This window comes from Urocitellus parryii, chromosome 2 (genome assembly GCF_045843805.1).
Source record: "Urocitellus parryii isolate mUroPar1 chromosome 2, mUroPar1.hap1, whole genome shotgun sequence".
Taxonomy (NCBI): Eukaryota; Metazoa; Chordata; class Mammalia; order Rodentia; family Sciuridae; genus Urocitellus; species Urocitellus parryii.
In genome coordinates, this window is record NC_135532.1 from 102,070,263 (window position 1) to 102,086,711 (window position 16,449).

Consider the following 16,449-nt stretch of genomic DNA (forward strand, 5'->3'; position numbering starts at 1 on the left):
ACATACTACAACAAGCATGAACCTTGAGAATGTTATGTTAAATCTTAAACTGGTCACACAAAGACATTTAGAAGTACCCAGAATACTTAAATTCACAGAGATAAAAAGTAGAAGCCTGGTTACCAAAGCCTGAGGACAGTGGGGAATGGGCTATTCTTGTTTAACAGGTACACAGTTTTCCATGTGGGATACTTTTTTTAAAAATGCCTCTATAAGGATGGTGTTGGTTATTTAATAGTGATGAGAACATCTAGACTTTAAAATGATGAAAACGGTAAGTTTTATGTTCGTATATTTTGTTACAATAAAAAATGAGAAACCTAAAAAAAAAAAAAAACGCAATACTTGGGTCAAAATAGTCAGATTAATGGAATAAATAGAAAGTATGGAAACACACTAATCACATATAACTTATATTTGAGAAGGTAGATATATTTTTAAAGTAAACAGAGGATAAATTGTTACATGCAGTTGAGATACTGCTAACTGTAAAAATAAAATAGATCCCTAATTCATAGTTAACATCCACCCCCCAAAAAATCCAGATATGTTAAGCATTCAATTTTTAAAAACTTTTTAACTAGGAAAATAGAATATAGAAGAATGTATATAAATCTTGAAATAGAGGTACCAGAAGCAGAAATCAATATGACAGATTCTTTCCACTGTCTTTTGCTTTTTCCTGTCCCGGGCTTCCTTTCATTCTCCTTTACCTGCTCCACTGACTGTCTCAATAAAAATTACAAAAAAAAAAAAAAAAAAACAGCAAAGAGAATGACATCAAAAGCAGAAATTATAAAGTAAAACTGGTTAATTGGACCCCTCTACAGCAAAGAACCCCGTGAACAAAATTAACAATTAACCAAACAAAAAAGGAGAAATGTAACATACATGGCAAAGGATCAATATTTTCAATACACAAAGAACTCTTGAGGAGGCTGCCAAAGATGGCGGAGGGGCAGGTTCTGGTGCTGGATGACGGAGGCCTTCTCCTGGGCTGCCTGGTGGCCATTGTGGTTAAACAGGTACTGCTGAACCACCAGGTGGTAGTGGTGTGCCACGAGGGAATCAACATTTCTGGAAATTTCTACAGAAACAAGTTGAAGTACCTGCCCTTCCTCCTCAAACAAACGGAAACCAACCCATTCCAGGACCCAAGCCACTTCCGGGGGGCCCCCAGTCTCACTTCCGGCCTCCCCCCTCACTTCCGGCAGACTGGGCGGGGCCGCTGCCTCGCGAGACAGACTGAGCCACTCCAGGCTGCTGTGGGCATCCTGGAGGTGTTTGATGGGATTCCAACGGCCTATGCCTATGAGCGGAAGGAGCCGATGGTGGTTCCAGCTGCCTCAAGGTTGTGCGTCTGAAGCCTACAGGAAAGTGTAGGCCTGTCTCCTGAGGTTGACAACCACCCTGGAGAAGAAGAGGAAGGAGAAAGCCAAGATCCATTACCAAAAAAAAAAAAAAAAAAATAGGACCTAGCCTTAGTCTCTTGCTCCTGTTTCAGAAGGTCTTTCTGTGAGGTTTCTAAGAATTGTACGGTCAGAATGTACGTCCTGCTCATTCATGAGTTTTAGAAAATTGATAGAACCACCAGTTACTTGCAGTATTCAAAAAAAAAAAAATGACCTGGAACACTAAGGGGTGGGGAGGCTGGCCTGACTGCAGGAGTGTTCATCTGTCTTCCCACGTGGCCATCCTTTACTCTGTAGCTAACAAAATGGGAGAGCACCTGCTGAATGGGACAAGTTTTAGAGGTGCAAAAACTGGAAGATGTGATCAAGGGAGTATACTATTGCCCTTGCTCCTTCCCTCTGTTTTGTGATCAAAAACAAATTATTTTTGAAGAAAAAAGAAAGAACTCTTAAAAGCAATGAGACAAACTAATAACAATGCAAGCTCTAAAAGTCAAGAATTAAATAAGACATTCAGCAGAAACACCACAGAGAGGGACTATAACAATTGACATTAAAATGCAGCAATTTAACTGGGCATCCTTAGTGGGATAAGTTCCAAGGACAAGAAGAACTTCAAAGATTGTTAATAAATTTTAAGTTGTTTTCAGTATTCATATTGTCGGCAATAATGTTGTGATTTTGCTATTCTGCCTGTGTCTGTAATGTTTAGAGCCAGAACTTTTGGTGTGGAAGAAAAGAGATACAAATGTTAAATCAATGAGATAAAGTAAAAATCTTATAGTAATGAAATTAAACAGACACTGCAAATGCATACTGTATGAATTCATAATGTATTTTTCAATCATGGTATTTCTTATCTCTCTGCACTAGAAAGACTTAGAAACAATGGTATGTCCAGTGGCACCCTTAGCACCTGGGTTGTGTCTATAAATTTCTTCTAAAAGAAACCAGGATCCCTTATATAAATCACTAATTTTACATCTGGGCAAGAAATGTATGAGAGAAACCTGGAAGATCCTCTCATACATTTCTAAGGTCACAAAGATCTGGGAACCAACTTGAGAGTTGGTTCCCCAAGTTGGTTCCTGGATCCAACTCCCACTGGCCAAAGACAGGATAATTTCATCATCAGCAAAGGTAACAGCAATAGTGGACTTAAACAAGTCAAATATATTTAAATATATGAGGTTATGCAGTACCTATACAGGAGTCTAGGAAACCAACTCATTATTCAAAAGGAAAAAGAATCAAGCCCTGAACTGCCTGTCCTATATGAACTGTAGTTTCCCAGAAAGCAAATGTCAAAAGAATTAGAAAACCAAAAGTTTAGAGATACATAATCTACAGATGGATTTAAATAATTATCATCAATGTCAATCATCAATGTTATCATCGACAGCATAAGTGAACTCTTCTATGTCTCCTCATGAGAGGGTACACCAACCACCTGTGAAGAGTCTTGAAAAAAGCTGAATCTGATGAAATATTTAGATATAAGAACAAATTTACAGATAGTTCAGGGGAAAGAGGAATACACTAAACCCCACCACAGTAATCAATCAGCAAAATTCAGATGAAGGGGAATTCTACAAGACAAACAATCTGACTTCTTTGGCAACAACAAATATAACACAAAGTGTATGTTAGTTGCAGAGTGGGCTGAACACTTCACCCTCACCCTCACCTGTCTGGTTCCTTATCATCAACCCCACTCAACCCCACTCAAAGTTGAACACTCGACCCCACTCAACCCAACTCAAGGTTGAACACTCGACCCCCACCTGTCTGGTGCAACAGAAACCCACATCTGACCCCTACCCCATCTGCCTGAAGGCAGAAGATGACACCCTTAGCAACTACTGTGTGATCCAATGACTGTATGCCAACAAGGCAGCTTGCAGACCCAAAGACTTCATTCAATTTTGGCTATAAAAACCCTCTCCTGCCAGGTGCCCCTCTCTTGCTCTCTCTTTCTTCTCTCACTTTCACTCTCTCCCTCTCTCTCTTTCTTCTCTCTCTCTGTCTTGTGCTTTGCTCTCTCCCCTTTCCCCTCCCTCCCTCCCCCTTGTCTCTCTCTCTCTCTCTCTCTCTCTCTCTCTCTCTCTCTCTCTCTCCCTCTCTCTCTCTCCTTCCCCCCCTCTCTCTCCCTCTCCCTCTCTCTCTCTTCTCCTTCTTCCCTATTAATCAGATACTGCCGCAATAAAGATCTCTTGGTCACGCCGAGTGTTGTGGTAACTTTCCTTTCAGTGTAAAGGAAGGAAAGGAGAGGTAGGAAGGGAAAGAGGAAAATGGGAAAGGAATACTTATTATGAAATGTATAGAAAAATAGAGAAATCGAGGGTGCTGAATATTTGATGATATTTGTATTGATATTTTGTTGTAAGGTCATGGTGTATAGTGTTTGTGTAAAGGGAGAATCTTTCATAAATAAATAAAGAAATGTTTATTGATATAAATGATATGATTATTTGGGAGGAAGTTGGTGAGAGACATACAGGAAACAAGACTCCCTACATTTGTTGACATTTGTTGAAGCTGAGTAATAGGGACAGCAAGGTCATTATATAATTCTATTTTTATATATACTTGATATTTTCCATAATAAAAAGATGAAATCAGCAACAAAGAAAAGTCAACTACATCGGTGCTGGGAATGGGGCTCAAGCGGTAGGTAGCGCGCTCGCCTAGCGTGTGTGCGGCCCGGGGTTGATCCTCAGCACCACATACAAACAAAGATGTTGTGTCCTCCTAAAAACTAAAAAATAAATATTAAAAAATTCTCTCTCTCCTCTCTCTCTCTCTCTCTCTAAAGTTAACTACATCAACTAAAAAAGGTGGGGTTAGAAATATGATCGGGCAATTCATAAAAGAAAAAACAGAAATGATCGATGTGAAAAAGAATGAAAGAGAACCCCACTTTATAAGAAATCTTTAAAAAAAACTAGGTTTTTTTAAAAAACAAGACTTATTCTTTTCATGTATCACATTGTCAAACATAGTGGCAAGAGAAGGCAAAAATGATCTCCCTGAGGCAGTGAGAACATGAAACTGGCTCAAGTTTCCTGGAGAGTATTCGGTAGTGTGTAAGAAAGTACAAGGGAGCTGCAGGCCAGAGCTCCAGGGCTGTTTCCCAGTCAATTCCCAGTGGCACCACTCATGAGAGGCAGACCTCAAAGCAAGTTTCTTAACAGCTGTGGGTCCCCATTCCTATACAGTAAAATGCAAGTAAAGTGGCCCCACCTCAAAGGATTGCTGTGAGATTCAATCAGTTAATGTTCAGGAGGAATCTGGACCAGAGCCTGGCTTAGACTGCTGGCTCTTGTTGTGTTGGCCCAATGACCTGATTTCTAAGAAAAGCTTAATCATGTGCACAAAGATGTATGTCCACATTTTTTTAAATCACCTTATAATTTATAAATGGCAACAGATGGAAATGACTGATTAATTAGAAATTTTGGTAATCTGCCTTAAATTAGCATGTGACTATTAAACATAATTATGCTGATCTATCAGTATTAATATAATGACATTTCTAATCTATTTTTTGAGGAAGAAAATCAAGCTAGAGAAGAATAAATATACTTTAACTCTGGATGATTCTTCTTTTCTTTTTTAATCAGTGCATGTACATCTAAATGTTAATAATAGTTGACTCTGACCTTCCTCATCATCTTTGTTGGGGGCAGCTCCCAGAATGGAATTCTAACTGGCCAAGTATCATGTTTCCCCTCTCCCCAGCAGCTGGTAACCCAGCACAGTAACTGCAATACAAAACAGCACTCCATGGGATGGATGTGCAGTGTGACCAGGGCGCTGCCTATGATAGCCCAGTGACAGAGGTCTCTAGAAAGAAAGGGTACAAAGGTTTGAAGACTAACAGAGAAACCAGGAACTGGGAAATCTTCAGGCAGGACAGGGAGATAGGACCAGGCACTCAAGTCATACAAGCAGACCCAAAAAGAGACACTTTAGGTGCTGAATCCCTTCAGGGACTGGCAGGTGCCACACTTCACTTCCAGGTGCCCTGCACCAGGACCAGCCTTCCCACCCTGGTTACCTTCATCATCCTGAAGGTGGAGATATCAGCTAACAACAGACAACCCCATCTGTTGGATGAGAAGGGAAGCAGGAAAGATACTGATCTCCAACACAAACAATTAACAATCCTGGTTTCTTCCTTTGATATTTTTTTCTCTTTTTCTTCTCCCCCTCTATTCTCCCACCCTCACATCCCCAACATATGTGAAACCAAGTACATTGCATGAATTATGATTATGAGGACTGGGATGTCTGAATAATAAATTAAAGTTGTGTTGTATATTCCTTTTTTATTTTTTCCTCCAATTTTTACTATTTTAACATCCTTTATTTTTCTTAATACATTTGTGTGTTTGTTTTATGTACTATACTGTCTTCCCACATACTTGTCTACCCAAAATTACTTCCTATTTATTCTCCTGCTACTAACCCTTTTCATTAGATTTGTCTTTCACACTTCCTAAGATATGCTAACGCTATATCCTCACATCCTGACTCCTCAGAATATCATCCAACACCTCACTCCCAGTTCCACCATCAAAAACTGTAAATCCTTTACAAACCTACTGATAATGTTATAGATAATAATAGAATTAAACATTCCTGTACATTGTGAACAAACTGTAAACGTCTTAACAGCAATGGATTGTTTATAGGTGGTATATTATTTATATTGGAATCTGTTAACATTGTCCTTCCCCACAAAGGAAAGATATTGGAACCCTACAGGAGCACCATAAGCCTATAGGTAAAAAAACGATAATGCCTCAGACCCACAGTGCTAGAAGGGAAGACACATAAACAACATGAAAAGGGAAGAAAGTGCCCCAAACAAATAAAGATACAACATTATTAGAATTCATGGCTAGAACAGCAGAAGAAATTACACAGAAGGAGTTCAGGATGATTAAAATGTTCTGTAAATTAAAGGATGATATAAGCGAGCAAATACAGTTAGCAAAATATCATTTCAATAAAGAGTTACATAAACAAATACAGGAAGCAAAATATTACTTCAATAGGGAGATAGATGTTCTAAAAAATACCCAAACAGAAATGCTTGAAATGAAAGAACAATAAATCAAATTAAAAATTCAATTTAAAGCATCACCAACAGAGTAGACCACTTGAAAGACAGGACCTCAGAGCAATGAAGACAAAATATATAATCTTGAAAAGAATGTAGACCACACAGTGAAAATGGTAAAAAAAAAAAAAAGAACCATGAGCATAATAACACTCAAGAAATATGGGATAGCATAAAAAGATCAAATTTAAGAGTTATTGGGATAGAGGAAGGCACAGAGGTCCAAACCAAAGGAATGAACAATCTTTTCAATGAAATAATATAAGAAAACTTTCCAAACATGAAGAACAAATTGGAAAACCAAATTCAAGAAGCATACAGGATGTCAAATGCACAAAATCACAACAGATCCATACCAAAGCACACTATAATGAAAATGTCTAACATACAGAATATTTCAGGAAATAGAAAAAGAGGGAGCACTTCCAAACTCATTCTATGAGACCAATATCACCCTGATTTCAAAACCAAACAAATATTAAAATCCACAAGAGAAAGGAATCAGATTACATATAGGGAGAAATCAATTAGGATAACTGCAGATTTTTCAACCCAGACCCTGAAAGCTAGAAGATCCTGGAACAACATATATATCAAGCTCTGAAAGAAAATGGATGCCAACCAAGAATCTTGTATCCAGCAAGATTAAGCTTTAGATTTGATGATAAAATAAAAACCTTTTATGACAAACAAAAGTTAAAAGAATTTACAACCAGCACTACAAACATCCTTGGCAAAATATTCCATGAAGAGGAAACAAAAAACAACAACAAAAATAAGAATAGAGGGCCTGGGATTGTGGCTCAGTGGTACAGCACTTGCCTAGCATGTGTGAGGCACTGGGTTTGATTCTCAGCAACACATACCAATAAATAAATAAAATTTAAAAATTCACCCAGCAACTAATAAAAATATTTTTAAAAAATTAGAAGAGGGAGGTATTACATTAAAGAAAAAACTAATCAAAGGAGAAACCAAGTTAAGTTAAATAACAAAAAAAAAACCAAAAATGGCTGGGAATACAAGTCATGTCTCAATAACAACCCTGAAAGTTAATGGCCTAAAATCACCAACCAAAACACATAGGCTAGCAGATTGTATTAAAACAAAAAGACCCAACAATATGCGGCTGACAGGAGACTCATCTGATAGGAAAAGACATACACAGGCTGAAGGTGAAAGGTTGGGAAAAATCATACCACTCACATGGACTGCAGAAGCAAGTAGGGGTCCCTATCCTCATATCAAATAAAGTAGATTTCAAGCTAAAGTTAATCAAAAGACATAAAGAAGGACATTACATACTGCTCAAGAGAACCATACACCAACAAGACATAACAACTATAAATACATATGCCCCAAACAATAGAGCATCTATTTTCATCAAACAAATTCTTCTCAAGTTCAAGAGTCAAAGAGACCACAACACAATAATTCTGGGTGACTAAGACACCTATTTCACCACTGGATAGATCTTCCAAACAGAAGCTGAACAAAGAAACTATAGAACTCAATAATAAAATCAATAACTTAGACTTAACTGACATATATAGAATATTTCATCCTTCAACAAGTGAATACACTTTCTTCTCAGCAGTATATGGATCCTTCTCTAAAATAGAACATACAGTATGCCACAATGAAACTCTTAGCAAATACAAAAAACTAGAGATACTACTATGCATTTTATCAGATCATAATGGGTTGAAATTAGAAATCAATGATAAAATAAAAATTATTCCAACACCTGGAGACCAAATAATATGCTACTGAATGAACAATGCATTGCAAAAGACATCAAGGAGGAGATTAAAAATTCTTAAAGGTAAATGAGAACACTGACACAACATATTGAAATCTCTGAGACACTATGAAAGCAGAGGAAAGTTCATTGCATGGAGTTCATTCCTTAAAAAAAAGAAAAAGTCAATGAATAAATGACCTAACATTACAACTCAAAGCCCTAGGAAAAAAGGAACAAATCAACTCCAAAAGCAATAGAAGATAGGAAATAACTTAAATTAGAGCTGAAATCAATGAAATCAAAACAAAAGAAATAATTGAAAAAATTGACCAAAAAAAGCTGGTTCTTTGAAAAAATAACTAAAATTGACAGATCCATAGCTACACTAATGAAAAGAAGGAGAGCGAAAATTCAAATTACTACCATACATGATGGAAAAGGTAATATCACAAAAGACACTAACAGAAATACAGAAGATAATTAGAATTTATTATGAAAACTTGTACTCCAAAAAAATAGAAAATATTGAAGGCATTGACAAATTTTTTAAGTCATATGATTTGCCCAAATTGAATCAGGATGATATACACAATTTAAACAGACCAATATCAAGCAACAAAATAGAAGACACCATCAAAGCTTACCAACCAAGAAAAGTCTGGGATCGGATGGATACACAGCCAAGTTCTACAAGACCTTTAAAGAAGAACTAATACCAATACTCTTCAATTTATTTCAGGAAATAGAAAAAGAGGGAGCACTTCCAAACTCATTCTGTAAGGCCAATATCACCCTGATTCCAAAACCAAACAAAGACACATCAAAGAAAGAAAACTTCATACCAATATCTCTAATGAACATAGATGCAAAAATTATCAATAAAATTCTGGAAAATTGAATACAAAAACATATCAAAAAGATAGTGCACCACAATCAAGTGGGGTTCATCCCAGGGATGTAAGGTTGGTTCAAAATACAAAAATCAATAAATGTAATCCATCACATCAATAGATTTAAAGATAAGAACCATACAATCATCTCAATAGATGCAGAAAAAGCATTCGACAAAATACAGCACCCCTTCATGTTCAAAACACTAGAAAAACTAGGGATAACAGGAACATATCTCAACATCATAAAAGCTATCTCTGCTAAGCCCCAGGCCAACATCATTCTAAATGGAAAAAAATTGAAGGCATTCCCTCTAAAACCTGGAAAAAGACAGGGATGCCCTCTGTAACCACTTCTATTTAACATAGTTCGTGAAACACTGACCAGAGCAATTAGACACACAAAAGAAATTAAAAGGATACAAATAGGAAAAAAAAGAACTTAGCACTATTTGTTGATGATATGATTCTATACCTAGAAGACCCAAAAAGCTCCACCAGAAAACTTCTAGAACTAGAAAATGAAGTCAGCAAAGTATCAGGATATAAAATCAACACCCATAAATCAAAGGCATTTCTGTATATTTCAGTGAAAAATCCTCTGAAAGGGAAATGAGGAAAATTACCCCCATTTACAATAGCCTCAAAAAAATAAAATAAAATGCTTGGGAATCAACTTAACAAAAGAGATGAAAGGTCTATACAATGAAAACTACAGAACCCTAAAGAAAGAAATTAAAGAAGACCTTCGAAGATGGAAATATCTACCTTGCTCTTGGATAGGAAGAATTAATATTATTAAAATGATCATACTTCCAAAAGCACTATACAGATTTAACGCAGTTCCAATCAAAATCCCAATGGCATTCCTCATAGAAATAGTAAAAGCAGTCATGTAATTCATCTGAAAAAATAAGAGACCCAAAAGAGCTAAAGCAATCCTTAGCAAGAAGAGTCAAGTAGGTGCCATCACTATACCAGATCTTAAACTATATTACAGAGCAATAGTATCAAAAACAGCATGGTACTGGCACTAAAATAGACTAGTAGACCAATGGTACAGAATAGAGGACACTGAGACTAATCCACATAATTACAATTATCTTATGTTAGACAAAGGCGCCAAAAACATACATTGGAGAAAAGATAGCCTCTTCATCAAATGGTGCTGGGAAAACTGGAAATTTTCCATATGCAACAAAATGAAACTAAACCCCTATCTCTCACCATGCACAAAACTCAACTCAAAGTGGATCAAGGACCTGGGAATTAAACCAGAAACCCTGAGTCTAATAAAAGAAAAAGTAGGCCCTAATCTCCATCATGTTGTATTAGGCCCCAGATTCCTTAATAAGACTCCTATAGCACAAGAATTAAAAACAAGAATCAATTAATGGGATGGACTCAAACTAAAAAGTTTCTTCTCAGCCAAAGAAACAATCTGTGAGGGCTGGGGTTGTGGCTCAGCTCAGGGCTGGGGTTGAGTGCTCGCCTAGCACATGCGAGGCCCTAGATTCTATCCTCAGCACCACATAAAAATAAATAAGGTATTGTGTCCAACTACAACTAAAAAATAAATATTAAAAATATATTAAAAAAGAAAAGAAACAATCTGTGAGGTAGAGAACTTACATCTTGGAAGCAAAATTTTACCCCTCACACATCAGAGCACTAATCTCTAGAGTACATAAAGAACTCAAAAAGCTAAGCACCAAAATAACAAATAACCCTATCAATAATTGGACCAAGGACCTGAACAGACACTTCTCAGAAGAGGATATACAATCAATCAACAAATATATGAAAAAATGCTCATCATCTCTAGCAATTAGAGAAATGCAAATCAAAACTACCCTAAGATATCATCTCACTCCAGTCAGAATGGCAGCTATTAAGAATACAAACCACAATAAGTGTTGATGAGGATGTGGAGGAAAAGGTACACTCATACATTGCTGGTGGGACTGCAAATGGTGCAGCCAATATGGAAAGCAGTAAGGAGATTCCTTGGAAAACTGGGAATGGAACCACCATTTGACCCAGCTATTCCTCTTCTCAGTCTATACCCAAAGGACTTCAAAACAGCCACTACAGGAACACAGCCACATCAGTGTTTATAGCAGCACAATTCCCAATAGCTAAAGTGTGGAACCAATATAGATGCCCTTCAGTACATGAATGGATAAAAAAAAGTGGCATATATACACAATTGAATATTACTTGGCAATAAAAGAGAATAAAATCATGGCATTTGCAGGTAAATGGATGGACTTGGAGAAGATAATCCTAAGTGAAGTTAGCTAATCCCAAAAACCAAATGCTGAATGTTTTCTCTAATATAAGGAGGCTGATACATAGTTGGGTAGGGAGAGGGAGCATGGGAAGTATAGATGAACTCTAGATAGGGCACAGGAGTCGGAGGGGAAGGGAGGGGGCATGGGGTTAGAAATGCGTTGGAATGAGATGGACATCATTACCCAAAGTACATATATGAAGACAGGAATGCTGTGAAGATACTTTGTATGCAACCAGATATATGAAAAATTGTGCTCTAAATATGTAATATGAATTGTAATGCATTCAGCTATCATATATAACAAATTAGAATTTAAAAATTAGAGAAAATAATAATAGTTGAGTCTGAATTGGGGAATTATTTGAATTTATGTTCTTTTTGCTTACCTGTAGTTTATAATTTCTCTGCATCCATTTTATTGTTTGTATCATTTTAAAATAATCTATTACATATGTTCTACAGTCCTTTCAAATCTTCTGTAATGATTAATCTTAGTGGTTATTTTGATGAGATGAAGGGATACCCAGGAACCTGGAAGAGCATTATTTGGGGGGTATGACTGTAAGACTGTTTCCAGAGAAAAATAGCGTTTGAATCAGTAAACTGAGTAAGGAAGACCCATCCTTACCCAATGTAAAATGTGTTTTCTCTCTCTCTTCCCCCATCCCCATCCCACATCCATCTTCTCCTGCCCTTGGATGTCAGAACTTCAGGTTTTCTGACTTGGATCCTAGGAGATGCAGCATCAAATCCCCAGTCCCCAGGTCTTTGGCCTTTGACAGTTAAAGGATTAGAAAGGATCAGCTCCCCTTGTTCTCAAGCCCTCAGACTTGGCCTGAGACACACTATTGTCTTCCTTGCGTGTCCAGCTTTCAGATGGACTATCCTGGGACTTCTCAGTCTCCATGATTGTGTGAGACAATCCCCTAATAAATTCTCTTTCATATATCTACATCTATATCCATCTATATCCAAGATCTAGAACTTGTTGGGTCTGTTTCTCTAAAGAAAACAGGCTAATTCCCTTGCCAACGAATTTTAAAATGTATTTGAAAATGAAAAGGGATGAACAGCATAGAAATGGCAAAGTCTCCAAAGTGGATAGAAAACCCATTGGGAAATATTTAACATAATAATGAGCATTCAAGAACAGTCATCTGTGTTGGTAGAAATCACACCCCCTTCACACACACACACACACACACACACACACACACACACACACACACACTCACTGAGTTCCTCTTAAAAGCAGAGCCAGAGACAATGACTTGGGTACAGGTTCGTTTATCTCAGAGGTGTTCACAAGATAAATCACACCCCCTTCACACACACACACATACACACACACTCACTGAGTTCCTCTTAAAAGCAGAGCCAGAGACAATGACTTGGGTACAGGGTTGTTTATCTCAGAGGTGTTCACAAGATGCAGAAGTGACAGAGTGAGAAAAATGAAAAAGAAGGGACAGACACCATCAAAAGTGCACTAATAAGCAGCAATGGCTAGGTGAAGTAGAACTTAATCCCACAAGAACTCTGAGAAAATTTGCAGATAAAGTTCAAAATGTCCCCCAGACACATGGGAACCTGGAACAATGGCTCACCAGCTCCCATTCCACGCAACTGTGGACTGTCTTGGGAGTGGCAGCTCACTTCCAGGTTGTACCTCCAAGCAGCCCGTGTGACCTTCTACAGCCTCAGAGATAACCCTGAGGTCAAACAGCAGAGTCTCCCTGGGAACACACATGATGCAGGAGACTGGCAACGGAAGTGTGCCCAGAGCCATGTGGAATCTGGATGTTTTGGAAGAGACAAGCATCTTTTTGCCCAAACCCAGTGAATAGGACAATGTGATTTTGTTGGCAGAATTCTCAGGCAGTGATGGACCCCACCATCACTCCCCACTTGCTGCCCTTTCTTCCTCCCCACATAGTTACTGGGACCATCCATCCCGCATTTTCAGCTGTTTGGTGATATGAGCTACACAAGGAGTTTCCCCAGTGCCCACATGAGGCTCCACATAACCTATGCTCTGGCCTCACTGAACAGCTTCCTTCGTATCATGACACCCCCAAACTCCCCCTACCCCTGCAATGCCTTTCCTTCACCACTGCTTTCTGGCTCCTCCTATAAGAGCTTCCAGGTCTAGCCCAGATGTCAGGATCACCCAGAGGTCAAAAGAAGCCCAGATGGGGTGAGGGCTGGTAATGGATGAAACAGGACTGGCCACAAGTGGAGTGGATAATAGCTGACACCTGGTGATGTGGATGTGGACCCAGGTCGACATTCTCTCTACTTGTACATATGTATATTTGAAAAATTCCTTAACCGAAAATTAAAAATAGGACTTACTGTGCCAGACACAAAGGAAATGGGTTTCCTTTAAGAAAATTAATTGCTGTTCAACTATGAAAAATGAAGCTGACCAATAGGGTTCACCTCAGCATTCAGGCAGAGGTCTCACTCACTTGGACTGCCCCAGCCACTGGACAAGCCCAGTGCAGGTATGAGACCCAGCGGGTTCTGCCCACTGGGGACTCCCCAAGTGAGTGGTTCTTGCTCTGGAGCTTCCCTGGGTGTTGGTGGAGACCTTGTCAGACCTGCATTGCAGTCAGGGGCCCTCCTTGTTCCTTTCAGTCACTTTCTCTTTTCATTCTGCATTGCCCTCGGCAGCCTTTCCCTATCCAATCCCACTTCCGACACCTTTGCCTTTCCCAGGTGTGACTCCTCAATAAAACTTTGACCCTCTAACCCCACCTTGGTAATGGCATCCCAAAAGACTTCACTTGACACAATGGAGGCACAGATTGCTTGATTCCCTCTTCACCAACCCAACCCCTGCAAAGCCCCCAAAATAATAAAGAAATAACAAATACACACATCAGGTCATATATAAATTTTTGCATATAATAAACTAATGTTTTTTACACTAAAAAATACAGTGGCTATGTATATAATGTGATTTGGGAATGTTATCAAAAAATTTAATTTGTGGTCCCTTGGGGAAATGAAGCCCCTGTCAGGGTTCTCCTTTCATCTCACCCATATGCTGGTCCTACTAGATAACACAATCCCGGGAAGTTCTCCAAGATCACCCCAGGATGGGTTGGGTAGCCTCTTCTATGCTCCTATAACACCCTAATCTCTGCCACTAGATAACCATCCCATGCTGGTCCTGGCTGTAGATATTCTGCCTACCTACTTCTGCTGTGCCCCAAATCAGCTGTGAGCAGCTGGAGAACCCAGCATATAGTAGGGTGCTCAATAAGTGACTCTGGGTCAATCATTGACAGGCATAAGGACCCTATATAGGACCCATCTCCACAGTGATCCTGCAGATTTATAAAAGGCTTAGGAAGAGTGACTGGATGACCCCTTTCAGTTTGGAGTTGACATGAAAATAGAGGGAAGAAACTACCGGGAGGCCTTGTTATAATGCTTTCTCAAGCCCTGGGATTCAGGGAACCCTACCAAACACCTCTGGCCCTCTAGGGCAGGGCACCTCACAGGTAGAAAAGGGAAGATCATATCTGTCCCCTATTCTGTTTCTCTCTGAAGGGAAGACCTCTTAGTAGCTAGTAAAGGCAAGAGACCTAGCAGCAGCCTCTTTTGTTGAGGTAGGACCCAAGCTGGCTTCAGCCAGGTGACAAGGCTGGTTTTCTTGCCAGCCAGGCTCTGGTCAGGATCACCAGCCAGAAACCCTGGGTCTGCCAGTGCTCCAAGGACCGGCATCAGACTTCTCTGGTGGCTTTGAGCAGGACAAGGGCTTTGGTTTCTCTCTTTGGTCCAGGTCCTGGGGAAGATCTTCCAAGGAAGAGATCTCTAAGTCGCTCTCATCTTCAGAAAGCTGTGAGGTGTAAGGGGAGAAGAAAAATGCATTTTGATAAATGCAGGAAGACAATAGAAAGGTAAGCACCATGCAGGATGGAAATGGGGACAAATGCAGTTTTGGAAGACACTACTCCTGCCTTCTCAAGAGAAACTGCTCAAGAGACCACAGAGGCCACAATGACTTCAAATACCTCTGGAACTCTACTAACCAAACCTTGGAAAGACCTGTGTGTATATCTTTTGCCCCCACTTTCATTCAAATTGTGCAGATTTTTAACTCCCCATATGGACAGAGCTGGAAATCAGAATCTCAACCTCTGCAAGTTCTAGAGCTGAATACACCATGGGAAGGGACACAGGATTCTTCAGTTTGGAAGGGGTTCAGCAGCAGCCAATGAGGGTTCAGAGTTCACAGAGGAATCAGGCAACCCCAGACCACAGCAACAGCCCAGGCCAGGCCTTCCCCTCTTGATGCCCCTGCTGATCACCTGGGCTTCAATATAAGTCACTCTATGTATTTTCTCCTGGCATGTAAGGCCAACCAATCAGAAACCACCTGGGGCCCTGAGCTGCAAGTATGCTCTGATCAGCGCCTCCATCTGTTTTGGACGGTTGGTCCTCTTTCATGACCTGGGAAAAGGGATATGATAAACCAAATACACTAAGTAATAAATAGAATGAGCAGGGGGATGCTATGAAGAAGAAGAAGAAGAAGGAGGAGGAGGAGAAGGAGAAGGAGAAGGAGAAGGAGAAGAAGAAGAAGAAGAAGAAGAAGAAGAAGAAGAAGAAGAAGAAGCAGCTGGTTGTTCAGCTCAGTGGTAGAGCAATTGCCTAGCATGCATGAGGCCCTGGGTTCAATCCCCAGCACTGTTAAAAAAAAAAAAGAAAGAAAGAAAGAAAAGAAAAAGAAACAAAGTGATTGTCCACTACTTCTGGCTTCAGGGCATTAGCACTGAGCATTCCAAAATGCAACTCTTTGACTTAGAAGGTAAGAAAGGAGCGTGCAGTAAGTAAGGTCTAAGTTTTCCTACCTAAGAAAATAATAGGAGTGTGGAAGGTGCTGAGGGGCTGGTAATGGTAGGGGAAGTGCCATATCTGAGTCTAAAAGTCTGATGGCAGCTACAGCCTGATGGAAGCAAAGCCAT

The 16,449-nt window shown here is 39.3% G+C and overlaps 1 protein-coding gene and 1 pseudogene across 1 annotated transcript in view; one reads left to right on the top strand and one right to left on the bottom strand.

Moving 5' to 3' along the window:
- The first annotated feature begins 947 nt into the window (after nt 1–947).
- On the top strand, nt 948–1,396 carry LOC113178463 (large ribosomal subunit protein uL13 pseudogene; annotated as a pseudogene).
- A 13,025-nt stretch (nt 1,397–14,421) lies between these two features.
- Dzip1l (DAZ interacting zinc finger protein 1 like) overlaps nt 14,422–16,449 on the bottom strand; it is a 33,067-nt gene continuing 31,039 nt past the window's right edge. Inside the window, exon 16 of the mRNA XM_026385034.2 lies at nt 14,422–15,320. Within this exon, the coding sequence (XP_026240819.2) occupies nt 15,159–15,320 (162 nt within the window). The 3' untranslated portion in view covers nt 14,422–15,158. The remainder of the gene's footprint in view (nt 15,321–16,449) is intronic.